The 27,784-nt window shown below is 37.9% G+C and overlaps 2 protein-coding genes across 8 annotated transcripts in view; one reads left to right on the top strand and one right to left on the bottom strand.

Moving 5' to 3' along the window:
• Positions 1-208: 208 nt before the first annotated feature.
• Positions 209-16,607, bottom strand: cdc42ep3 (CDC42 effector protein (Rho GTPase binding) 3). 4 transcript variants are annotated; one of them, XM_088350947.1, is made up of 3 exons: positions 16,035-16,607; positions 1,835-1,905; positions 209-1,752 (listed from the first exon to the last, which is right to left on the bottom strand). In XM_088350947.1, the coding sequence occupies exon 3, from the start codon at positions 1,748-1,750 to the stop codon at positions 695-697; it is 1,056 nt and encodes a 351-aa protein (XP_088207073.1). In that variant the 5' UTR covers positions 1,751-1,752; positions 1,835-1,905; positions 16,035-16,607; the 3' UTR covers positions 209-694. The 4 variants fall into 4 exon arrangements, with proteins under 4 accessions (XP_088207073.1, XP_088207074.1, XP_088207071.1 ...); XM_088350948.1 differs by lacking the exon at positions 16,035-16,607 and adding an exon at positions 13,237-13,333; XM_088350945.1 differs by having other exon boundaries at positions 209-1,905; positions 16,035-16,606.
• rmdn2 (regulator of microtubule dynamics 2) overlaps positions 12,758-27,784 on the top strand; it is a 56,822-nt gene continuing 41,795 nt past the window's right edge. For 2 of the 4 annotated variants that reach the window (XM_088350939.1, XM_088350941.1), the window contains exons 1-2: positions 12,758-12,839; positions 16,087-16,204. The gene's annotated coding sequence lies outside the window, so the exon portion shown is untranslated. Of the gene's footprint in view, positions 12,840-16,086; positions 16,210-27,784 lie in introns of all 4 variants that reach the window. The other 2 variants (XM_088350943.1, XM_088350937.1) reach the window with 1 other exon arrangement.

Here is a 27,784-nt window from a genome sequence, read left to right as displayed (position 1 = left end):
CCACCGGGTGCTCCCACTGCAGAGTAAGAAGGCAGAATTTAAGGAATGTGAGAAGTTCGAAAATAAATCCGTTCTGTCTTTCCGTCAATCTCTCCGTCTTTCGTAACACGGTATGTTTCTAATTTCCTTTCCCGGTGTTTTTTGTTTTTCCAATGTGAATTAGTAATTGTGGTACATTCTAGCATTCCAAATAATAATGTGGTCAAACTCGGAAAAACACAATTTTATTTTTGTTACAATTCCAAAACACAAAATGCATAATACTCGTCATAAAAAAGGCAGGTCAATAAAGAGACAAAATCAAAGAGTGCTTTGTTAAACCCACAAAACCCAAACAGTGTTTGACACTCAAATCTGGAAAAAGGAAAAACAAGTATATTTATAAAGTCCTCTTGCCCAAAGTCAGTAGGGATAAGATCCAGCACACCCGTGACCCGGGTGAGGAAAAGCAGTCCACTAAATGGATGAAGAATAAAGGCACAATACTGTAACTCAGTATTTCATGCATATGAACATGCCTGCATGGCCAATGAAAAGAAACACTCCATAGAAGCCAAAATAGTTATATGTTTTGGTAACGAAAACATAGGCAGCTCTGTCTCACATAACTCACATCCCGTAATCCTTTGTTTCCTCCCAGCTACAATTTGATCATTTAAACATTCCCTTTCTCCTTCAACTGCCTCGGAATATCTCAAGGCCTGCTTTTCACCGCGGGTTGATCCATGATGTTGAGCACATCATCCAGGATGGATGGGCCCAGATCAAGTTCAAGGGAGAGCATTGACCCGGTGATTCGGGTGAGGGACTCCTGTGATGTGCTCCTCTCTTTGGAAAACTCAAAGTCCAAATCACTGATGCGGCCTTCCTCCACCCCACTGTCTCTGTCTACGGACTCTCCGCTGCACTTGGAGAACTCCTGAATGTTTTTGTGAAAAGGTCCCAAAACGTCGTTCTTGTCAGTGACACTACTGATTTCGTCGTAAATGTTGCTTTTGTAATCCTCTTTTGCATAACTTTCATAGCTGTCGCTGCTTGCGTTGCTGTGAAGGCTTCCATTAGCTTTGTAGCTATTGTTGGTGTTACCGTTGATGTAATAAGGTGGTTGCTTATCAATCCTGCTCTCTTTTTTGTTTGCTATGTTGGTGTTGATCACAGATTTGGACTTGGGCTTCTTCATTTTCTCCAGGAGATCCAAAAGGACGTCAGGCTTTGACTGGATGTCTCTGAAGGGAGGGGAGGGCTTGCTGCTAAAGTTGTCCATCGAATGCAGCAAAGCATCCATTTCCAGGATCTCGACATCCTCAATACTGTCTGGTTTTACTTGGGATGTAGGGCCCTTGACGTCCCCTGGCTGCTGTTGGGTTATTGAGAACGCAGTCGAGGAGATCATTGGTAGAGTAAGTGCTTGACACCCACCAATGGTTGGGAGGGAGATTGCATTCTTGAGAACAGGTGAAGGTGTCTCCGCAAAGGAGGCGTCGCCTGTACTGTTTGCTCGCAGGAACTCACTTTGAGCACCGTACTGAGGTTGGGAATTTCCCTTCCCAGGTAATAACTCAAACTTTCCTTGGAGGAATGACATGTCACCAAAGGCATCCCTCTCTCCACCTCTGCCGATGTGAATCGTATGCCGAAAATCACCTAACGGCGGACTGATCAGGTCTGGTGACAAAATATCGCGCAGGCGACATTTTTTCCCCCTCTTACTGTTGACCGGTTTCAGGTAAATTGGTGCTTTTGCTGGCATGGCTGTAACAATGAGAGTAGTGTTGTAGTACAGGTAGTTCTACGATTTGAAGATTATAGGTCCCCAGGGATAATGCTGAGTTACATTCTCTGTATTATGCTGTCCATGCAGGGTCCGGGTTCTGGCTGCTACTGGGGATGGGGCTCCACTGTTGTCTGAAATCAAAGAAAACCAGACAACTAATGAGGACATATTTTTTATGGCTGATTTATATATAAATGTGTACATCTACTGTATATAAGTACTGTACATAAAGCCAACTTTATATTGTTTATAGCGCACATTTGAAAGATCGACAATGGTGGCAGAGTGCTTGACATTATCTAAAATGAGATGAGAATCTAAAATGCAAGGGAACATGGATACAATTAGTATTTTGATTTAAAATAAAATAAAATACAAGATATTGTAAAATGTAATTCAACATTGTAAAAGATATTCATTTTACATGCAGAGGGGGAATAAGCTCCTTGGAAAGACATGTAATGGTGATATTAATTATATGTATATGCTCCTCTTCTTTTTCACTGACTTAACCTCAAATTAAGAAACCAATACATAAATCATACATTATAGCAATGAGAAATCAATTCAGAACTGATAATACTGTTTTGACCTTTCTTATCAATTATGGAAAAAGTCCCTTTAAATTAACAAACGTAGTTGACATGACACAAGTGCAGAAGATTTGTAGGTACGTTTAGATTTAATTTTACTAAAATAGTTCTTAAAAAAATTGTAAGGTGAAAAGAACAATTCTATAACAGTTATTTTATACAATGATTGATTTTCCCCTCATCTTTAAACTATATTTGTCACGGTTGCCATGGTGCCCAATTCGCCCTGCCCGTGTGGCGCCAGTTGCGGCTCGTTAACAGATTGGCTTTCTATCTATTTTAAGCTCAGCGCTGTCACACTTCCCTTGTCAGCCCGTCAACGAACTTCTGCTCGGCAAGACGTGGGTTTCGACTCGGTCCTGTTTGCCTGTTAGTATTTCCTGCCCCGTATTGTTACCGTTTATTTTGTCCTGTTTAATTCCGGTTTCCAGTTTTATTTCCGTCTAGTTTTGTCCTGTTTAGTATTTTCTCAAGTTTTCGTTCCCGTCTAGTTTCTCCTGTTTATTTTCGATAACCTGATTCATTATCTATTCTGTCTGTCCTGTCCTGTCCAGTATCGACCCCATCTGTCCGATATCAACTCGGGCAATTGGAATCGATCTCGTCAGTCTCTGGCTTCCTGTCTTTCCACGCCAGACCGGCTGCCTAACATGCATGACTCCCTATTTCCCGTAAAATAAAAGGCTTGTGTGAGAACGTCATGCGATTGGGTCCTGATCCTGTTCATGTTCTTGACAATATTTTTAGCAGCGTTTAATGTTATTGGGTCATTGTTAAGGAAAAAAACACCATCATAATGAGGCACTTGTGTATAATTTAGCACCTCCTAGTGGTAAAATATACTTAATTTTACTCTCACTTTTTTTAAACTAGATTTTTAGTATTGTTTAATTTTTGTAAGAATAAGGTTATGTTTGGGTCACATTATTACTTTAAACTGCTGAAGTAAACACCATCATAGTAAGGCGACATTGTGTATATTTTAACGCCTCCTAGGGGTAAAAAATAAAACAATCATTCCTAAAAAAAGAAAAAAAACAATATTTATTTGAATAATAAACCAAAATTCATGAAACATGCATTTTTGACTGTGTGCCATCTTGTTGCTAAGGGAATCCTGAGAAACTCAAAACTTAGTGAACGGCTGGGCTAAAAAAAAAAGGTGCAGTTTTGTCATTTTAAGTCTCATCAGTTTGTATTCTTGTTTGTGATTTGCAGCACTCATATTCGGCAAAACTTCACAATAAAGCGACATCGAGTGCTCAAATAGTACAGAGTGTCCCTTTAAGCCGCAAATGAAATTGAATATCTTGGAATTGATCGTGTAATTATGTATCAATATCCACAGGCAAAAATCATTCACAAGAGGTAGATCACTAAAACCAGTGTTTTGAAGTCATGAGGTGTAAAGGTAGACGACTAATGACACGACAGTCCCCCCTAAAACTACACTCTGCATCCTGAAAGAAAGAATAAACATTTCAATGCACAACTTGAATCGTCTGATCTTAAAAGGCCATAAAGCAGATGAGGATGAGCTCCTTTAACGTGAGCCTCCTTTGGTCTGCACCGTTATGGATGTGCTAATGTACAACAGCTGGCACTCAGATTGGGAAAGGGCTGGCAAAAAGGGGGACATTAATAGGATCAGTGAGGGCACCCGGCAAAGGAGAAAGGGCTACTGCGAAGGCACGCACAAAATAGATGAGCTGAGGGGGGAAAAAAAGGCTAAAGGGTTTAAGGGAATCGGGGAGAGCCGTATAATAAGGGCAAGTGGATTTGAAGGAAGGAGGTGATGCAGATTTGTGAAGTAATTAAGCTTTAATAGAGGCTAAATGAAAAAGCACAAACGTCATCTGAATGAGTAAACATTATCTTTGGGTACTAAATCTGATGAAGTTTATAACATATTCATCCGGGCGCACCTGAAACAACCGAATTTAAAAGTGTGCCCTTATTATCCGAAAAATATGGTAGTTACGGAAATGAATGGATACAATTGGATGGCACTGTATGTAGTAACTGTTCTGCCTTTGAGAAACGACATCTTTTTGTCCCCAACCACGTCTTCTCTCCTTTTCTGGGTTACGACTCGCTACTGATTCCGACCAAGTTTTTGCTCTCCTGTTTTTCCGTCCCCGACGCCGCCATCGCTCACAACGGAAGATCCACTTCCGCGTTTGGAGCACAATCCGAGTATTCGAGTGACCTGCTTCCCGCGTCCAGCAATCATCGGACCGTGGGCGCAGCCCTTTGTCTTTCTTCCCATAAAACTTGTGAGAAACGCAACACAAGTGGGTCCTGTCTCCGTTCTGGTCCTGACAGGTTATTATGAGGGCTGCAACTAAGGATTATTTTAGTAATTGATGAATGCTTTGATTACTTTTTGGAATAATCCATTAATTGTATTTCTAAAAAAACACGTTCTTAATGTCCTCCTCTTTATTCAAATATCTAATGTTTGGACAGAAACAATGTATCCTATAATATAAAACAACAAAAAATCCATGTATTTGAAAAATATACAAAAATACATACAAACGTAAGCTATACACCTGCAAATATGTAAAACATAAAAATGAAATAAAAGTAAGAGCAATACATTTCACTTCATGTGTAGCAAAAATCTTGCACAAAAAAATCTCAAAAATGTAAGCCTACTTTTTAAAATGTTGTCGAGGGATTTGTTTTTTTTGGGGGGGGGTTATCTGCCCTTTGTGTTGCGTTAAACATGTCATCATTATTATTTTTCTTTTTACTTTTTACATTTGATTAATTTATTTTCCAAATTTCTTCTGTATTACTGCAGCACTTTCTGCTCCCTTCCTAGTGTGTGACTGTTACATGTGAATTTTCTATATTTTGATAACATGTTCAATAAAAAAGGATTTAAAAAAAAAGAATGTATAAATATGTATACATACATATATATATATATTAATTACTTTTTTCATATATAAAACAGTTTCAGGGTGCCCTCTGCCAGACCAAAGTGTTAATACAATTCTCAATGTCACAACGCAATTGAATGCATTCTTATTTGTATGTTTGCTTAGTGGCTGATAAGTTGCGCGACATTACAAATCGGTGATGAAATAAATTGTCAACGGTTTAATAATCAATTGAAATCAATCAATGTTATCAATTCATTATTGCAGTTTTAATATAGTGGTCTTCAAGTGCCCTCTTGTGGTTAGCGTGTTAATTGGTTGTTGCTAAAAATAATCTAAGTGGTGAAAACAGATGTCATAATGTTAATCTATGAACAATGAAATAAATTATTTTAATTTAAATGTATTTTTTGCACCCCTTGTCTTACTGTTCTATGTAATTTCATGTGCCTCATAATCTGGTGTGCCTTATAGTGCGGAAAATGCAGTAATTACGTTCTGCCTTTGCTGAATCTGTTCCAATACAAACAAATCAGGGAGTGATACCACAAGATTAGTGTAGAATATCAAGTCTGTAAAAAGGGCAAAGGCACTTTGCTTTGACCGACAGAGTGCGTGACGTTGTTAAAACAAAACCATCTCTCACTCGCTTTGTGTGCATGAGATGAGTGGCAATAGCGAGAGCTTGCCCATTTATAGACATTTACTTATGAGCTCTGTCGGCTGTGACCATCTGACTGTACATCACCGAAGTTGAGTTCAACAAAAAAGAAACACAAGGTAATGAAAAAAAGAAGAATCCGCATTCCTGCTTCATCGCACGCCACAGACACACTGCATCAAGCTTATCAAAGGCACTTTTGGCAGGCTATGTTTATTCAGCATACACTTTACTGCGGAGCCAGCGAGACCTCGCTAGGGATTCCAAAGCGACTTTAACATGGATTCCAGTGTTTCTACAAGTGCTTTTAAAAGTGTGCCGATAATCTACTGTACAGGGAACACAATTTGTTGTTTTCACTCGGTTCTTTACGATGCGATACCCATTTCAAAAACTGCAGAGTATACATCACCACTCCCCAATGCTTGTGTGACATGCCTGACTTAACGTATGACTGATAGCAGTTTTGAATGTTTGCCACGTGAGAGGTAAAGTGTTTACACAAAAAATGAGGGAGGGACAGTGACTGTGTTAAATGAAAACGTGAGTCTGAGCTGTAACTCTCGTTGTTCCCTTCCCTTCAGGGTTTAAATTCTTATTCTCAGACACATTCTGTTCTGTTTCTCATTATCTGATAAGGTTAATTGGTCTCCATTTGTCTTAATTCTGTCCCTTAACTGTCACCAACCACAAGTTGCAGATTATTTTCTTGCATATAATTATCCTATAGAATTATTCTGTGGTCTGAGGTATGTTGAGAGAAATAGTTTACCACTAAAATTATCTAAATGGTTTGAGATATCAATGTTAAATACTCAACATTTAGAATATTTGCAACCAGAAATATTTACAATTTGCGATTTTGATCATTATTAAGTCACAACGGACCTTGGTAAGTATTACAGAAGCTCCATTAGATAAGCTTCTTCTACGCTTGTCACAAAACTTTTAAAAACTGTAATCTTTTCTTTGACTCAGTATATTGTTTCAAAAAACTTTTTTAATGTATCGGTCTTTTAGGTATAGCCGTTTACATTGTTCAGGCAGAGGCTATCACGCATTTCTGTAAAAGTTCCGTTACTTTTTGATCAGCCCTTTTTTATCCCCATTATTTTTCTATTCTTCATCTAAACTTGTGAGGTCACAGAAGCCAAAAACAGCTGAGTTTAGCCAAAACCAGGATACACCCCCAAACCCAGAGGACATAGAAGGAAAACTATTAACACTTAAATACAAAACTATAGACGAGAGTTTTTCAGTAAGTCCACACATGTTTTTGAAAAGTCGATGTGAAAGTATATCAGAGTACACGGGAAAATTAGCATACGTTGGCAAATAAAACATGCAGAGACCATTGTAGAAGAATCAAGATGTGTTTTATGACCTCTGAATTGTAAGGCCAATGTACACCTGTAACCATTGCTTTGGATACTCTTCCTTCATTGAGGACCAGATCCTTATTAAATTGATCCTCCTCATTTAGTTTACATCTTAATTGTATAGAATACCTTATCTTTGATTTATAAATCAGAGCATCATTAATTCAAACTAAAGGGGAATGATCTGCTACCTGTATCTTTATAACTTTGACGGCTCACATCCAGCAGGAAGCGTAACAATTGCTAAGACCTAAAAACAGATTTCTGTGGGCTAACTGTGTGCATGCTCCAAGCATGCTGCTACGCCCCTGCCATAAAAAGTCACTGTTAGCTATCAAACTCAATTACCCCTGCAAAGAACCCTGACCTCAACCCCACCAAACAGCTGTGGAGGGAACTCGACCATTAAGTAGAGCCAGGCCTTCTCTTGCAAAGGCAGTGACTTCTGACCCTCACAAATGTTGAACACAAATTCTGACTCGGAAAGAATGAAAGCGATAGCACAAAATCAACCTTATATTTAAATAGTCCTTGACTATTATCAGGTTAACCAAATTAAATGGTAAAAAATGTTAGCCCTTCCTTGGTTCTCTCATAGGGTGGTCATCCTTTGTGCACCCAAGCCTGGGTCAACATTCGTGGCTTGTAAAAAGTCAGCTGGCGTGGTGAAAGCCTGAGGCTATGACCTTCATCAGCTATCCTGCTGGTTGTTCATTTTGGCTATTGTGGAAAACATGAGAGGAATTCCACAAGCCAACTGCCAATTATTTGGAAAACAAGCACACATTTGGCTACTGTCACCAAGGCAAAAAACACCTGCGTAAGGTGTGGTGAGGCTAAAATGAGCTTACTGCAGATGATTCACACAGTCGGGGAATCTCAGGAATCAAAGAAATGCTAGGAGGAGAGGTCAGGCTGAACAATAACTGCCCTAGTAAAAGGTTATCAAAACAATTTGGAGTTCAAATTAATCTCCCGTTTTCAGAGTACTCTGAAAAAATTACAAAGCCAGGTGGAAATGTTTAACTTGAATACAAAAGAAAGGCCAAAACAATGGATCATTTTATACAAAACCACCCCTACCTCTGAAACGCCCCATTTAGTTGAAATAATAAGTGAATATTCATTATTAAACAACCAAAGTATTGTGCTGTCACAGCTAAAAATATTGCAATACACTGAACACTAACTATAATAAGTTTACATTTTCAGGATCTTTCTACTTCACTATATTGCATTGTGTTCTGCATTCTGACAGTTTCTCTGCTTCCGGTTCACTTTGAGGATTAAAATCATTATTTGACGGTACAGTGGTTATTCGTAAAAAGCGTGCATTCTTTGGTTTCACTGTATAATCGAATATCTTATTGTATAATAATTGTAAAAATAATAAAGGCTTCTACATTTATGGTTTTGCCTATTCTGGGTCCTTTTTGGAACATAACTCTTGCAATAAACGAGGGCTACCCGATTATTGTAAACCCAAAATAACATGGTTACTCTCTCGAACCACCCCAAAATGATAGGTTTGACATAATGTGCCTGTAACAAACTTGCCTTTTGGCTGCATTGTTTTAGAAAGCATTGTTTCATTACTAGCTTCAGCACTTTTTAGAAAACCTTGGAAAATATTAGCCCTTGTTTCCAATGACTTGTCTTCGATGTGAACAAAAAATAAAAATGTTGTCATTTTGTCAATGCATCTATTTTTACAAAAAATAACTTTACACTGTTTGAGCAGAGAAATTGGTGCTGTATCACCATCTATAGTCTGTTTATTTGTGCAAACAAAAAATATTAGGAACAATCATTTATTGTCTCTTTTTTGTTGAAATGTCAAGTTCAACCCTGTCCTTGGTACTCGCCTCAACCCCTGGTTCGAACTGATATGACTGTATGTAATTCTCTGGAACATTTTTTTCTCTAGGACATTATTTTATCAGACATAAAAAATGTTTAAATGCAATTGCTGTCTGTTTCAAAGCTAGCCTCATATGCTGTGTAATGGGATTTACCATTTTGAAAGTGTTGAGTTCCCCTTTAAATACATTTTATCTATATCTGTACATTCAAGGAAACTGTGCGGGTCAGATGTATCGACATTTCGTTTTGTATATACGTGTACTAGAATGACAATAAAAGTATATCTGAATCTGAATGACATTACAGTTCACAGCAAACAGCCCTTTGAGACTCTTTGTGATTAAGGGCTATACAAATAAACATGACTATGACCTGACCTGAATGTTCAATAACACAATTTTTCACACTGAAACAAATGCACAAAACTTGAGTAGTCATACATACTGATACCATTAGCAATTAAAAAAGGACTTCCATCTATGAAGCAATTGTTATCAATCTGAAATGAAAATATGCTTGTTTCATTATTGCAGCCAGCCAAGCTCCTTATGATGTGCATGCAAGTACGTGCATTTCTTAAACAGATAATAAATAAACCCTTCTGTCATATTTCTTAGGGCTTGGGTTGGCCTTTGTTCTGTACTTGAAACAAATAGAAACAAACAAAACAAAAAACACAGGGACAAGCATGAGTTAAGTTAAGTTAAGTTATGTTTATTTGTATAGCCCTTTATCACAAATAGTCTCAAAGGGCTGCACAGACCGCATGAAGTCACTCTCCACCCATACCCCACCTCCCTATTCCATCTGCCCAATGATGTTCGGCACCCAACAGTTTTGCTAAAAGTGAGAAAAAAGCACATAGGGTCGGTGGAAAAAAAACTTAAGGGCTCTTTAATTTGCTAATTTAGGCATTGTTAAAAAATACAGCACCTAATAGGGAAAATGTTATACTTTTAACTTTTTAAGGACACCTCAAACGAGACACCCTTCCTTTAAAAAGGCTTGTATCTGCATTGATACTGACACTTGATCTCTACACAGTGTATTGGGTTGTTAGGAAGAAAACAACCCAGAAAGAATGAGGCTAATCCAAAAATTGAGTTAGTCCATTTGTCATCCAATTTGGGTTATTCATATACTAATGTGCTACATTGTTGGTACTTGTTTAAACATGTTGCACGTGTCGACCTCTCAGAGCCAAGCGCTGCTGTTAAAACAGAATGCGGTCATGGTTCTCCTTTATACCCTTGGGTGAAGTTGGAATCTTATGGCAACCCTCCCTAAATATACTTGTCGGAGAATTCATCCGGCACGATAAACCCGAGTGTCATTGGGTCAACAACGGCTATCTGTGTGGGCACGGAGTGATCTGGAATTGCTCCAGCCTCTTTAGATACAGAGCTTTGCTTCGTCAGTTTGCGCTTTGGGACTTAGTTTAGTTATTAGCGCAGGGGCGACATTAGGAGCGAGGTGTCGAAAGAGTTTGGCATCTAGTGCTCAACGTGTGACTCGTGATTCGTGCGGGCATCCGGGGGCGAGTCACGTGCAATACAAATGGGTCAGTATATTATTAGTGGTGCAACCCTTATGACAACATTTCATATTTCTGGTGGCACAACGTCCTATATGCGGAGCAGCTGTTCAAAATGTGACCTGCATGCGACTTCCCCATTAAACACAAAGAAGAAGAAGTTATGCACCCACTAAATAGCTCTCTAAAATATGGGATTAATTTGGTAATAGTTCTTTTTGTCTCCTTAAAAATAGATCTGATAGTTATGGTTAATTATTGGCATATAAAAAGACCGTCTTAAATTACTGCCTTTGCTTTCATGCCTTTAAAAGTTGAAAGAGGGCCTTCAAGTTCGAGTGAAAATAGTAGCCCTGGAATAGTCTGAAGTGATTGTTTCATAAAGAGACTCAATTAGAGACAGAGGCTTTCCTTCAGAGGGGACTGGTGGCTTACAGAATAACAGGGTGGAGTGTCTGTTCCGTCTATCTTGTTCCCACCCGCATCTTGTCAATATTATCCTTGTTTTTGATGAGAAAGAAACCAAGGAAAAGCATGTAAAACATGTAAAATAAGTATATACAGTATACCACCTCCTAGATACTAGTTTCAAAATATATCTTTGTTCTGGTTGAGCAGTGGTCACCAATGTTTTGTGACTGATTAGCGCGAAGGCCTTTAAAATGAATGTGTTATTGAAATATTATTCTGGTATTACCAGGTTTTCTAAAACAACGATAGGGTTACCAGCTCAGTAGCCTAGATGGTAAGGCGCCCGCTTTGAGACTGGGAGGTCGGTGGTTCGCGCCCCGGCCGAGTCATTCCTAAGACTTAAAAAGTGGTCGGCGGCGCCCCTGTTGGCTGCGGCTGCATCGGCTCGCTACAACGGGTCAGGTGCAATCGACATTTCGTTCTGTGTACATTGTTACACAGAATGACAATACAAGGAAATTATTATTATTATTATTATTATTAAAATAAGCACAACCAACCACTAAAACATTGTTTTTGAAGACACTAATCAGACACTGATTTTTCATGCCATTTAGAAATTAATCAGTTAGTTTTAGGCATATTTTAAGAAGTGATTGTTCAGTTTTGGAATTGGTTCAATTTGGAATAATATGCTTAGGTATAGTATTTTTTTCCTCTATGGTCTTATTTGACAAGTGCAACATTTTATTTATATATCTTTTACCCATTAATATTTTTTTGTGTTATATTGGTAAAAGAGAAATAACTATTGTCCACTGAGTGCTGTAATGTTTGCCAACGTTTTTTTCTATGTATTAATGGGACAGTTTGCATTATTTACCCACTCGTTGTCGCTTTATTGTGGTGTGCAACCAAAAACTAGTGCTAAAAGGTACAAGATAGATAGATAGATAGATAGATACTTTATTCATCCCCGCAGGGAAATTCACCTTTCCAGCAGCATCCCTTCGCTGAAAACAATACAATAATAAAGCAAAAGGAATACAATATACAAATACCCAATGTGACGTGCTAATACCCACTGTAGAGTGTTGTATAGAGTATTTGAATAGTGCTACATAGAATACACACTGCAGAATAAATACTATAAACTCAAAGTGACCAAACCCTACAATATTTTAATACCTTTTGCCTAGCCTTTTTCGAGGTTTTTAGGTACATGTAGCAGCAAGATGGCAGAAATTATGTTGTATGAAATAAAATGAAAATTTTCGACCAACAAGAATTAAAAAAAATGCTTATACGATAAAACGTTTATATGAAAGTCGATGTATCTTTGTTTATTATTCCAATCAATATTGTTTTTTATGAAGTTGTTTTAAGCGCTAAATAATACACACTGTCCCTTTAAAGCGCCGTGACCACGATTAACCGACGATTTAAACGAAATAACTTAAACGAGATAATTAAGCTGGACAAAACATGACTTATCTAGAAATTTTACATACAAAAATACTAATACCTATCACAATTTAAACTCTTACGTGAGTGGAAATAGCGCTTTTGGCGGTGACATACGAATCTAAAGTTCACTGTACTTTATTGGAGGTTAGCCGCACGATTGGTCCGACGCATGCGCGACCAGTAGCTGTTTGTGACGTCATTAACGGGACGATGTTACTCTTCTTTTTGATATCTACTGTGCATTTTACAGTACTTACCCAGCTCACGTAAGTATAAACACCTACACAAACAATTTAAATCATTGATTAAACGTTCTAAACGAGTAGTTTTAGTTTTGGTAATTTTTACTAGATGGTGTTATTTTTATGTGAAACATTTTTATGTATTTATTATTTACTTGTCGTTTTTTTATTATCATTTTGATCACAATTTTAAGTGTGTAAAGGGAAAACTGGATTGAATATTGCCAGTAGTTCAGTAATATTCACAACCGTTCGTTTTTTTTAGCATTAAAGCGCCCTGGCCGTGAGGGGGCCGACATTTTAAACGAGGTAATTAAGCTCGTACTAACTTCGAAGAGGTAATTAGGGACAAAATATTTTAAGTTTTCCACACACTTAGAAGATAACGAAACAAGGTAATTAACACAATTTAAAGCCTTACGTCGGTTGAAATCGCTGCTTTCAGCAGTGACGTACGAAGCGGCACAAGTTCACTGTATTGTACTTTAACGGCCATCAGAACCTTAATTTGTTGCACGCATGCGCAATCAATAGTTTTCTCCACTAGGGTATCCGTGACGTCATTTTCCACCCTTTTAAATTTACTGTGTATTTTACAGTGCTAACCCAGTTGATGCAAGAATAAAATAAATTAAGTCATATTTTTAAAACAATATAAATCATTGAATTGACTTTCTTTGAAATTAAATTAAAAAAAAAAAAACGTTTGAATTTCGCGCGCATGAAGAACATGAGGACAGGGCGTGTTGTGTGCTGAACAAGTTGTACAACTTTCATAAAATGTCAAAAATTGTGTTTTACTCATTAAATCACCGCAAAAAGTCAGCAGGGAAGAAAACGAAGCACATTTTCACTATGAAAATAATTTGTTTGAATTCATTTTGGAAACAGACGATGCCATTTTAGTTAAAGCCAGTTTTGAAAAGACATGTGTTTTTAATATAATGCACACCTGTCAACTACTAAGTTTTCCCTGTATTTGATAGTTGCTGTTTTTTTATCATTTCAAAATTGCGTGTGCTGTCGAACAATTTTTGTGTGGAATATTTTTTAATTCACTGCTACGTACAGTATGATGAGCGACACTGAATTTACCGCAAGTGGGGAAAGACATAAGAAATGTCCTGGAATAATTTTGTTGTTTATATGATATCATAAAATAAACTTGTTTACACAAATACATTTTGTTTTCATTCTACGTACAAGTCTGTCCTGCTGCGAGTAAATAGGTGCCGGGTTGTGTGTGTGTAAGGTTTATCATCGCTTAATACGGGAAATTGACATCATTAATGAAGAGAGCATGTGGCTGAGGTTGACCAGTATGTTTATGTTATTCATAAGCAATTATTCAGTTTCTATTTTCTCGTTAGTTTTCGTTTTGATACATATTTTTCTACTCGGATCTCAATATTGGACGATTATTTTGATAATAAATACTGAATAAAAGAAAAAGAGGACAGTCATATTTTCAATTTCTTTGTAAACTCCAAATAAGGGGTCTCCAACGTGTTGCCCACGGGCACCCTAAGAACACCTGAGTAGCTCAAAGACATGTTCTGAAAATTGTTCGCCAGTGATGGGTCATTGTTATTTTCCAAGAAATTTGATTTCCAACTGTCATGATGGTACGACTAAGCCTATTTTAACTGAAGTTCTGATAATTACAATTTGGTAATAACATAAAAATAACATGATACGTTGTAATTTTAGAAATGCATAACAGATGCTCCCCTACTTACGAACGAGATAGGTTCCGGACAATCGTTCCTAAGTTGAACTTGTTAGTAAGTTGCTCAAGTGCTACATGTTTTATGGAATGTATGTTTACGAATTATATACGTAGGTTTAAGGCGTGTATAAGTAACCTGTATTGTTTTAAAACTGAAAAATAACATTTAATAAAATAATGTGCTCTATAACGTTACAAAGCAGGCTGAATGATAAAGCATAGCACTGAAAAACAAAGCCACACATTAGGCGTTGACATTCTGTGGTCTATGAAACCCTTTGAGACTCCTTGTGATTAAGGGCTATACAAATAAACATGACTTGACTTGACCATAAGATAAATAACTTACTTTTGGAAGAGTTTGGCGACTTCCTCATCCTTGGTAAAAAGTGGAGGGAAAAAAAGCGATCCAACCATTTGCTCAACCGCATCAAGCTTTCTTATTTCACTTCCATTTCAAAATAAACAGCTTGTCTCTTCTTTACACTTTACAAGAACCATATTGAGTGCATGCAGGAGAAATTAAAGAATAAAAACATCAAAGTTCTTAGCGCGCTAGAGATACAGTACAGTGTGTTTACATTACATACGAACCAGGAAGTAGAAACCAGATTTCTTCTTCGACAAGGCGGAAAGGAGCACTACAGCACTGTCCTCTACTCGGAAAAAGGTGCACACAATACAAAATCTAACTTACAGCAACATCCGCATATTTTTCGAGATCCCGGAAAAATGTTTGTATCAACCGTTTTACGCAAGTCGAATGTTCGTAAGTAGGGGAGCGTCTGTATGAACCTGGTAACACTTCGGGCCAATTAGTAATGAAAAGTAGCCCTCAGGTTCAAAAAGGTTGGTGACCCCCCCCCTTGATCCAAATGATTGTCATTAAAAATTTTAAAAGAAGTTTTGCGACAACAGAATCACAATTATAACATGCTAATTTTCAATGAAATTAAAAAAACAAGAGCAATCAAGACCGTTTCACAACCATGATAACTCCAGATTTCTTAGTTTTATGAATCATTGAACCAAAAACAATTAATTTTTTGGACGATTCTTTTCTGCTGAGGCCCAAAGAAGGGCCGATTAAAATCTGCAGTCGATTAATAGAGCTCCGTCGGGACCTACACCAAACATTAGCTAGGAGCGATTAAGAAGCCAACTCTGCAATTCAGTGAAGATGTTCAGGCCTCTGATGTGCAGCTGGACTCCCTTTGAGGGAGCCTATCATGTTGCTCAAGTGTTTGACTTCCAGAACCCGCGTTTACGCGGCGTGGTCATTTTCATACTTCAAATCAAGTCACATTTATTTGTATAGCCCTTGATCACAGAGAATCTGAAAAGGCTGCACAGGCCACAATTACAACATCCCCGGGTCTGAAATCAGCAATTCGTTTTAAACATTTGCAGAAACAATATCAAAAATCACATTTTGCAGTAACATAGCAACCAGCACACTATGGTTTCAAAGTATGCTCGGGCTCACGCACCTTCTCAGTTGATCCTCATTGCACTCTGCCGGCCGGCTCCTGTGTGTTTCAGGTCTTGAGGACGCTTTGCCTGTTCTTGAATGTCTGCCTCGGGGCAGCGCTCCTGTAGACTGGGACGTCTGTCGGACAGCTGTTTTTGAATCACGCTCCAGCTCCTATTCCTCTTTCAAGTGAGGCAAGTCTCCTCCTTTGCTACTCTCACACCCTCCCTCTCTCCTTCTTCTCTCTCCTCACTACTCTCTCTCTCTCTCCCTCTCTCGAGCAACACCTGTGCATGTCTGTAGACTCTGATGGTTTTACTTTATGGCTCTTCCCTTTGAAATATTGGAGCTTTGAGCAAGCAACCAACAGCATGTCAGAGTGATCCCTAGCCTTTGTTTTGTCTGAACGCTCGCATCTGATAAAGGTTATTCTGTAAATTCAGTGGCCAGCCTTAGGGCAGTTGAATGGACAGAGCTGATGCTTACCGTTGTCATCCTTATCTGACTGTAACATGCATTCTTTCCCAAAAGACCACCTCCTATTTCCGTAGCTTCGGTTACTACTTCAACATGCCTTGCACAGGAGCAGACTGGGGCGACAGTCTGAGAGGATTCTAATTGCCGCAGAATACTGCAGCATTGCAGTATCTGCAGAGGACGTGTAGGTCACAGGAGAGCGCTTAAAGCCAAATGTGATGCCCAGGCTGCTTTCTAGTGACATGCATTGGTAGGAAAAGAATATTAATTCAATTATGTGTCAATATTATTTATAGCATAGGACTAAAATAGAATCACCTTAGCAACCAATGCAGCACAAATGCAATGTTACAAGCTCCGGTCTTGAGTTTCAGAGTACGGTATTTTCTGTTTGTAACATGACAACATGACAAATACCAAGCATACCTGTCAAACTCAGCTAATTGATCCCCTTATTAATGATTGCACTTCCTCTTGTTAGGCAATATTAAACCTTATAAACATGACGCAGCACCTATTTACTCATTATAAAAAAGACTATGTAGAATAAAAACAAATTGTGGAAATAACTTTATTTCATTAATTTATTTAAATTTATTTAAAATGGGCCAAATATAAATCTTCATCAAGGATAACATTTGATGACATAGTTGTCTGCTACCAGTGTTAAAAACAATCCCTATAAGAGCTGAATGTACATGACAAGATTGGTCTAACAAAAGAAAATAAAAACAATCTTTGCACAAAAACTTTATACGGTGTACTTACTTTGAAATGATCAACAAACGTGAAAAAAATACAGGGAAAACGTATATGTTGACAAGTAAATGGTCTGCATTTATATAGCGCTTTTTAAGTCAATGAAGACCTCCCAAAGCGCTTTACAATGTGCTTCTTACTTGCCCATTCACACACACACACTCACACAATAGGAAGTCAGCCATGCAAGGAGCCTACCTGGTTATTGGGGGCATTATGGATTCAGTGTTTTGCCCAAGGACACTTTGACATATAACACGATGGAATCAAACCTATGACCTCTTGATCTCAAGATGAGAGCACTACCTCCTGAGCTAATGCCGACTTTGCATGACTATAAATGAAAGCTAAAGCAATAAACATCGAAGTGTCTAAATTGTCACCATTCAAAACTGAACATGTTTTTTAGGGGGATCTTAAAAGCAGAACTTTATACTTTCATGTTTTCATTTACTGTGCACGTGAAGCAAATTCATGTCTGAAAAACGGAAGCGCTGACTACAAAAACATCACTTTCTTACACTACACATGATGCAATACATCCTAAACACACTCACTCATGATACAATTACTTGTATTTTCTCCCTTATGTGTTTTCTCTTTGATGTTCTGGCTGAGCTTATTTAAGAATGAAAACAAACTTGAGCAGGACTTTTGACAATGTTTAGAATGAAGTTATTTGATGTAGAATTATTGCATTGTCCATTTGTCCCTCAATGATGTCATTGTCGTATCCATGGCCAGCATGTGATCTGTAGGTGGAACACCCAAAGCTGTCTTCTCTAGCAAAACACTTGTTAACAGTACTATGAAAACAGGGGATATTGAGATAGACTGCTTTGGGCATCCGGCAGAAAAATATTATATTTGCAAGAAAGTGATTCAAACCATTGTTGGGAAAATTTAATTGATGCAAGATTCCTTTATGCTCTCTGATGCTTTGTAGGGTGACTCCTAAAGATCTTACACAGACTTTGAGGTGTGAATGACTTTTCATAATACTACCATACTGGTATTAAGATTGATTTAATTCAAACACTTAATAAGAATAGGACTCTTTTAACACAGGTTAAGCTCTTTTTATTTTAAAGCTAATGTTGGAAAGAGCAGTTATGACTAATTTTTCATCAGTATACTAATTAATACTCATGATTTATATATACTTTATATATACTTTATAAATGTTTAAATCGTTTTTTACGTATGTCTAAGTAATACAAATAGTGTGTACTAATGAAGATTATTCTCCCCACTCCCCTATAGGCAAAATCTTATGTGAATTTTCTTTTGATTTATTCTTTATTTTTCTTGATCACATATGTCTATGGAATTTTTTTGTTTCATTTTGATGTTTGCTGTGTGAATGAAAAAGAAAATGTTTACCGTAAATTCCGGACTATAAGACGCTACTTTTTTCCCAAACGTTCAACCCTGCGGCTTATTCAGTGGTGCGGCCAATTTATGTAATTTTTCTGACGGCCGCCAGCGGCGCTCGAGTACAAAAGGTAGGAAAGTAGGCCGAGGAAGACTGCTACTTCTTAGCTTGTGCATTAAGTAGATTAGCGTGAATTTACCCTCATCGTGTAAATTTCAAAACGTAAGGCACATGACGCAGCTTTCATACTAAAAGCAATCGAGCAATCCGATAAAGGAGGAAACAACGCTATTGCACGTGAATCTTACTTTGCGAGCGTTTTGCCTGGGTGTTTAGGAATAAGGGAGCACGGGACGACGTCTACGTGACAATGTCTCTTTCCCATACTGGGAAGGACGACTTTGATGACGTCAGTGATAAGAAGGAAGACGAGGGCGGTTTACCGCGATTTTTACAAGTACGATATATTTTCTTAACAAACCCGCTTATTGTCTTGCGAGCGTGTTGGTAGTCGAGTGTTGCTACCTGTCACAGTCACGGTTTGGGATGAAAGTTATATTAATATTAAAGCTTTGAAAACTCTCTCGGTGTACCGTCTTTCTTTGTAAATATGTGTAACCATGTATAATATGTATTTGCAGCTGTATATTTTTGTAATGTAATGTATTTATTTTAGAGACATATTCTGATATGTTTTCCACGGGTGAATCAAAAAGAAGGGGCGGAGCAAACGCGGGCTGACGGGAAGTGGAGTAAAGGTAAAACGTGTTTGTGGACGCGGCAGACAATAGCGGATATATATATTTTCCCACCCTTACTTTTGGAAATATACACTTTTTTCCTTGGATTACTTTCAACGGAACCTGGACTCTACAGGTCTGCATCAAATCTTAAGTACCGGTATCTTTATCCGTTCATTTGGCCGGCTGTGGTTTTTGGACTGTTTACCTTACATTCAGTTACAATCGCGAGACTCTAGGTTAGGATTACTTTTGTGATTGTGTTGCATGTTTTAATGTGGGCGCATGCAGCTTGTATACAGGTGCAGCTTGTGTAAGTAGGAAAGCGGCTATCCCCTTAAAATGTGGTTGGTGCAGCTTATAATCAGGTGCGCTCTATAGTCTGGAATTTACGGTAATCAAAAATAAGTACAAAAATAAAAAATAGATAAATATACAGATATATAGATGGATTAATCATTAATTATAATAAGTTTCAAACGACTACCCTAGACCACTAACAAATAATAAATAAAAAACAAGTATATCAAAGTAATTATTATATTTTAAGCTAAAACTGATGTATGGGACAAAAAAATGATTCATTGTATTATAGCGTGAAAATTACACAATAAAGCCCAAACGCGTTCTATGATGGAGTCAGTGAATTTCTAATTCTGAAACTATTCCTATAAGGGGAAAAAAAAATCAATGAATTCTAAAATAACGCATTTTTTTCAAGCCTACTAGTTAAAAAGCTTTCTCATCAGCTCTTTTTTTTACAACTATGGATGCGCATTAGTTAAAAAATGATAACTTTTTTGGTATCAAGGGTAATAAGTTATGGGTATGTTTAACAGGGTGTAAATATCTCGACCAAGAGAGATTTAATATTGTTTTCGATTTAACTCCGTTTGTGAGCACAAGGTGCTTTTTTGTGTGTATATTTGATGCATTTATAATTTACTCCAAGTGGCCTGCATTGAAGTTAAACAAGTGACACTACATTATTGTCACAAAGACTATGACATATTCTGATGATATCAATAAGAGAGTTAGGATTCAATCATTAGAGGACACATATGGGCAAGTATAAAAACTGCCAGTTTGCATTTTCTTCAAACTACCTATTAGCACGCGAGTAGTAATGTGTTTACGGAATTTGCTTGACTCGGATGGCTGTCTGGCTAAATAATGAAACTCTCTTTTAAAACTTTTCCACTGAAGTCACAGCAATGAACAAACTCAAGGTTGACTAATTTACTCGCATACATAAAACACAGACAGTATTTATTTATTTATTTCAGTAATTTTGGTGACCTAGAAAACACAACTCTATTTGTTTGATGACCTGCATATAAATTACGGCAAATACTAATCACAATCACGCCTGAGTTAGTTGACACATCAGACTACACCCTTCCTCCTCCAGTTGCTACCACACTTGTTCACTCCCTTTTTCAGAGCAAGCTTCATCAGTATCACTTCCTGTCTCGTGGAAGCTATTTGTGGGAGGTGTTTTCTCACATTGAATGGGGAAGGGGGAAGGCTGTTTTTGGCTTTATATATCAGATATTTGGAAATATGCATGGTCTTATTGTTGGGCTGTAGTAGGCTAAGTCATATTTTCATATCAAGTGAAGTCATGTTTTTTGTATAGCCCTTAAGTACAAAGAGTCTCAAAGGGTTGCACAGACCACTGATTGTTGTAAACTACAGACTATTATTAGACCATCCCCTGATCTAAAACCTACAAGAGGGCAAGGAAAAACTCAAAAACCTCAACATGAGGAAAATGAAGAAACCTTGAGAAGGGACCGCACATGAGGTAAATCCCCTTTCAGCATAAACAACTTGGACAGACATACTATACAATTGTGGATGTCCTATCAAGGGTATAGTGTCTATTATTTCAGCACCAGATGTCGCCTCGTGTGTCGTGCAACCGAAAAACAAGTGCTGAAAAGCACAAGAAAAAATTCAAACTATGGAGACTTAAAGTGACCAAAGTGCAAGATTTTTGTCTTCATTTTTGCCAAGACTTTTGCAAGCTTTTTTGGTTTATTTTTCCAGGTGCCCATTGTTACGTTTTTGTTGGATGATGGAAATGAAAATTACATGAAATTAAAACCAGGATTACATGAGCAGAAGTTTTGAAAATGACCCGTCTAAGAATGACAGTCATATACAGTATAAAGTGGAAGGATGACCAGACACACCTGTGCCCAGTTCCAAACCTCATTGGGGCCAACTGGTGGAAGGAGGCCCACTAGAACCCATGATAACCTCCCCCTAATGGGCCAGATACCAGACGGCTCCTAAGATAAAAAATAAAATGAAAAATACGGAGACTGCAGCAGCGGGTCTTTTGGTGGTTGGGTCATTCTATTAACTTTTTGGAGGATGATGGAACCATAAAGGCACAAACTGGGAACAGAGATGCTCAAAGCAAGAACAGTATCTTTTTAATAAAACCAGAACCAAATTACCAAACAAACCAGTGGGCACAAAGCAACTAACACAATGCGAAAACAAGAAACCAGAAACAAAAACCAAACATGGAACTGTAAAATGCAGAGTATGGAGCAAAGTAACAAAAAACTGAAATAAACCTGGCTACCATGTGGAAATTAAAATTACATATATTGAAAACCAGGGTTAAACCGGCAGAAGAAAAGAAAATAACCTGACTAGATATGTTCTCCAAACAGTCAAATTAAAAGGTCTAGATTGCTCTATTAAGGTGTGCTAAGATTTTACACATCCGTGCCCAGTTCCAAACTTGATTAGGGCCCTCTGGTGGAAGGGGGCTTACGATATCCCTACACTCATAGCAGCAAGATGCCGGTGATTAGGTAATTAGGTAATTATGTTATGTCAAATGATTTTTTTTTTTTAATCTGGCTTGCCAAATTTTAAAAATATAATGATCATATGTATGATTTGCTGCAATTTTTGTCCCCACTGTCCCCAACATTCAAATAGCCATCACATTTTCTTTACTCACTACTTTTTGTCAGGCAGTATAAGACGTATTATCCATTGAGATATTAAGCAAATTTAAAGAGACACTGTGCAATTTTTGACCACTAGATGTTGCTCTATTGCGTAGTGCAACAGTAAACAAGTGTTAAAAAGCACAAGGAAGAATTCAAACTACAGAGACTCAAAGTGATCAAACCGCACCATTTTTGTTCTAATTTTTTTGCCAAGCCTTCTGCAGGCTTTTTTGTTTTTTGGTGGTTGTTCAAAATTGACCCACTAACAACATTTACTGGTGCCGATTCTTAACACAGCATGAGAGTCAAACCAATCTCTTTTTTACCACTGGAAGACACCAAATAATACACACTATCCTTTTAATGACCTGCATGACTTGGCGCAACCATTTTGTGGGCCAAGTGTAGACATCCTGTAATATCATCATGTCATTTATATATTCAGTGTAAAAGTTGTCTGAAAATACTACTCTAAAGGTAATCAATGGAAAATATGAATGAAATATCTTGCAACAACAACATTTTTCCCACACAACTTCATTGTGACGGTGGTTTTATTGCATTTGTCAACATGTAGGTGACTTCTTGTGATTAAGGGCTATACAAATAAACATGACTTGACTTGACTATTAAACACTTGGCGCCTTATGCTGATAGTAGGTCAACAAACGATCCATTCATTTTCTTATCAAAACCTCATATATTTATAATCAAAAACATCAACACCGTGGAAGATTTCTGGGACTGAATGCTTATCAAAAGTTGCAATGCGAAGAAATAAGCCTTGTGGCAAATCTAAACACCGTCTCGGTCTGTGGTTATATCTGAAAATGTATACGTGAGAGTGTCTGGGTTCACCGCACGCACTAAAGTTAGCGCCTCCACTTGAATGTTTGTTACAGCCATGGAACCTATCCAAAGGTGAAAAGGTGGGGTTTAATGGGAAGAACATTTTAAGTTATGATAATTACATTGCAACTAAACTGGCCTAGCCAGATTGTTTGTCGTGCTTCTTAAAACATTATTTATGATTAAAAATGTTTGTCTATTTTACGAGCTTTTTATAAGGTCAACAAGCATATCAAACTAACACTGACTGAGTTCAATCTGGTCAGGTTTGCCACTGGTTTTGGTCTTTATGTGAGTTCCAAGCAAACAACCACCAAGTTTACCAACTGAGCAATTACTTTTTCCGTTGATTGCTGAGCTGTCATTTCGTCAAGTCTGTGTTTAACGGCAACGGTTTCGGGTAAGGTAGGCGTAGCTCGGAATAAGATAATCACTTGTTGTCTCCAAAGACAGATATTTGAAATTCCTATATTCAATTGATCTCTTTTTTAACCTGTTGTCTGAAGTGAAAACCTACAGAAAGTTTAATAGGTTTGTATTCATGAATAATTTTATAAAGATACCCATAGCTACCTTTTTCTTATTTGCTGAGAACCAAAACAAAATTCGTAAATAAAAGACGTTTAGGTCATTGTATTGTTTGAGGTCATAAATACATCTTTTTTTAATGGTTTAGAATTAACAGGCCTGTAATTATGGCGAAAACCTACGGAAAGTGTCGTATGTTTGTGAGAAGGGAACATTCTGATGAAATGTCCATCACATGCATTGCCTTAATTGGTAACAACCAAATCAACATTTGCCCAAAAAAGCCAGATGTCATCGTATTGTTTGAGAGAATAAATGTGTATATATATATATATATATATATATATATATATATATATATATATATATATATAATATATAAGCTAATGTTTGGTTTAGGTCCCGACGGTGCTCTATTAATCGACTGCAGATTTTAATAGGCTCTTCTTTGGGCTTCAGCAAAAAAGAATCGTCCAAAAAATGAATTGTTTTTGGTTCAATGATTCATAAAACTGGGCAGCACGGCAGCGCAGTGGTTAGCACCTGTGCGACACAGTTCACCCACATTCCAAAAACATGCATTTCAGGTGAATCGGCCGGTCCAAATTGTCCCTAGGTGTGAATGAGCGAGCGAGTTGTCTGTCCCTGTGTGCCCTGCGACTGGCTGGCAACCAGTTCAGGGTGTCCCCTGCCTACTGCCCGAAGATGGCTGGGACACATCACTAACTTCAGAGGCCACAACCTGGCAACTGTTGAGGCTGACGCTTCACTAGCTGCGGACCTTAATCAGTTCTTTGCTCGCTTTGAAGCTGAAAGGCCACAAACAGCCACATCACACCCACTAACAACCAGCAGCAACACACTCACATTTCAGGAGGACGGAGTTAGGCGTGTGCTGAAAACTGAGCCCCCTGTTTTTTACCCGCTACACCTCCGACTGCTCACCGACCCACCCCACAAACACAATCATTAAGTTCTCTGAAGGGGACGAGGCGGCGTACAGAGATGAGGTGGAGTCACTGTCAACGTGGTGTTTGGAAAACCACCTCATACTGAACACCACAAAAACAAAAGAACTGATACTGGACTTCAGAAGGAATGGCAGGAATCCACCACTCATCATAAAAGGAGACTGTGTAGAGAGAGTCTGCTCCTTCAAATTTCTGGGTGTGCACATCTCCGACGACCTCTCCTGGTCTGCAAACACCAGAGCGGTGGTAGGGAAGGCCCAGCAGCAACTGCATTTCCTGAGAGTGCTCAGGAAAAATCATCTAAAACAGCAGCTGAAGGTGTCCTTTTACAAAGCCACAGTACTGCATTATGGTGTGGTATGCTGGGTGCACAGCAGCAGACAGGAAAACGCTCCAGAGGGTCATCAAAACAGCCCAGAAAATTGTCGGTTGCTCTCTGCCCAGTCTGGAGGATATTGCCTGCTCTCGCTACCTCAGCAGAGCAGAAAACATCATCAAGGACTTTTCTAACCCCAGCCACTACCTCTCCGACCTGCTGCCTTCCGACAAGCGCTACAGGTCACACAAAACAAAAACAAACAGACTCAGAGACAGTTTCTTCCCCACAGCCATTACCACCCTAAACAGACACCGCACAAAAAACTGAAAAACTTTTGCAAAAACACTACCTCATACGAACGTAAAATGGTACTCATGTCTATGTTTCTTGCACATGTTGACTGTACCATGTTTACTGCTCACCTTGCACAATGTTGACTATTTGTTTGCACTATGATGGCTATTTTTTGCACCAAATGCATATGTTGACTATTTTTTGCACTATGATGACTATTTTTGCACCAAATGTATAATTGCAGAATACCAAACTGTATTACGATACCAAACTGTATGTAACATCCGACATGCCGACATTTCTTGTGTAAATATTGTGTAAATTATAACTATAATCTTATCCTCTCTATTCCTTTATCTTTTTGGCTTTTTTACCTCACTGTGAATGTGTGAACTGGAGTGTCATGCCCAATTTCGGTGTCACAATATGTTAACCCATTTTGTAACAATGACAATAAAGGTATATTCTATTCTATTTTATATATATATATATATATATATATATATATATATATATATATATATATATATATATATATATATATATATATATATATATATATATATATATATATATATATATATACTTCTCCCTATTTTGTTGATGGAAAAAGCAAAATGAGTCAGGTGGCACATTACTTGGTAGTTTTCCTTCCAGAATTTTGCTCGAAGTGCTTCAGGCTACTGTACAGCAATCAAAGTGTGGTTGTGGCCATTTTTAACAACCGACATCCTGCTCCATCCTTAGCTAAAAAACCACTATGCCTATGAGAATTAGCGGACCACCAAGCTCGCACAACCAGAAGTAGTAAGCCATCAAGCCTTGCCTTGACCACCTCCGGGCACCACCAGAGGTTTTTCTGACCAACTTTCAGCGTTTAAACTTTTGCATTTTCATTATATCTGCGATTACGAATATATTACAACTCATTGCATTCAGTATCATCTTGGGGAAAATTAACTGTCAATTAGCAATGCTTTTTAGTTACGGTCATCAGTTACTCGAAAGATGTGCCTGTGAAGACTTTAGCAGATCAAAAATATTTGCCCCCCAGCAATGTCTGCTCTTCCTTAGTAAAACACCCCTCACTCTCAGAACGTAATCTACCATTAAGGAATTTGGAGAATGTACACAACAGACGTTATGTAATGTTCTTTTCGTGTGGGCGAGGTGTCAGTAATGAAAGTTTGGATATTCAGTATAATAATTACAAGTACTTGTACCTACAAGAAACCTTTTGACATTATACAAGGGATGAAGGAGAACATTCACTTATGTGTGTTCAAAATAAAGTACAGGAGGTAGATGCATATATGCATGGGAAACAACTGCCAGGAAACTTTGCTATCACTTTACCCATAATCGTCTCAATAATGACATCCTGTTCTTCTACTTGAGTGAATGTTGGTGAAATACAAACAATTTTTTGTTTGAGCCATAACTAATTACTTTTCCTGAATAATATTGCTTAGAATAACTTCGAAACAATTCTAGTGCAAATTTTGTAATTATTGTAATTAATTATATTTGCGTGTTAGGTTTACCGTAAGGTATGTATCATTATGGTGTTAATGCTTTCCCTTTTGTTAAGCAATAACTATGTCACACATAAGGATGATGGATCAACCTCTCTTTATCTGGATCTTTGTACGTTTGTGTAGTTATTTTTCAAGTATTATGCAATGGACTGTAGATATTGCCGACACTATGGGTCGGTTTCACAAAATAGGTTGGTTTGAACTGTATGTGCTAACCCAAAAATTCAGTAAATGCTGAGTTGTCTGTTTCACAAAACAGAGACCACTTGAATCAGAGAAAGAGGGTTAGGTATAACTGTTTCACAAATATCAATAGCGTCTAATACTTGAAGTACACTTTGATTACACAGGAATGCATTTAAATGAGATAAATTAATGACCCATTAGTCTGCAGATATCCTCTGTAAATTTGGGAACCCGGGTTTTTGGGTGTGGAGGAGGAAGAACATTTTTTTATATTGTTTATATGACTTTTCGGCTTGACTCAAATATTTTGATTCCTGTTGCCACGGTGACTTGTGAAATCGGGGCTTCATTAATGCAGTCTTTTCAGAGTCTTGTGAAACTTAACTGACTTGATATAATTAATTAAAACCATTCCTGGAACTAAAAACTCATTATTTACTATCTCAGAATGGATCAAGTAAGACATCAGGGTTTGTTTTAGTATTTGTAGAACCTCATCTCATCTTATTAGCTGCACCGCTTATCCTCAGTATGGTCTTGGGGGTGCTGGAGCCCATCCCAGCAATCATCTGGCAGTGGGCAGGGGACACCCTGAACTGGTTGCCAGTCAATTGCAGGGCACACAGGGACAGACAACTCGCTTATTCACACCTAGGGACAATTTGGACCGGCCAATCCACCTGAAATGCATGTCTTTGGAATGTGGGAGGAAACCGGAGTGCCCGGAGGAAACCTCGAGATCACGGGGAGAACAT

This window comes from Urocampus carinirostris, chromosome 13 (genome assembly GCF_059441175.1).
Source record: "Urocampus carinirostris isolate Australia breed hairy pipefish chromosome 13, RoL_Ucar_1.0, whole genome shotgun sequence".
Lineage (NCBI taxonomy): Eukaryota > Metazoa > Chordata > Actinopteri > Syngnathiformes > Syngnathidae > Urocampus > Urocampus carinirostris.
The sequence above is the reverse complement of the archived record's forward strand: the minus strand, read 5'-3'. Positions and strand labels throughout refer to the sequence as shown.

Excerpts from the sequence above, each read along its gene's own strand:
- cdc42ep3 (XM_088350947.1), bottom strand. The coding sequence starts at position 1,750 with ATGCCAGCAAAAGCACCAATTTACCTGAAACCGGTCAACAGTAAGAGG.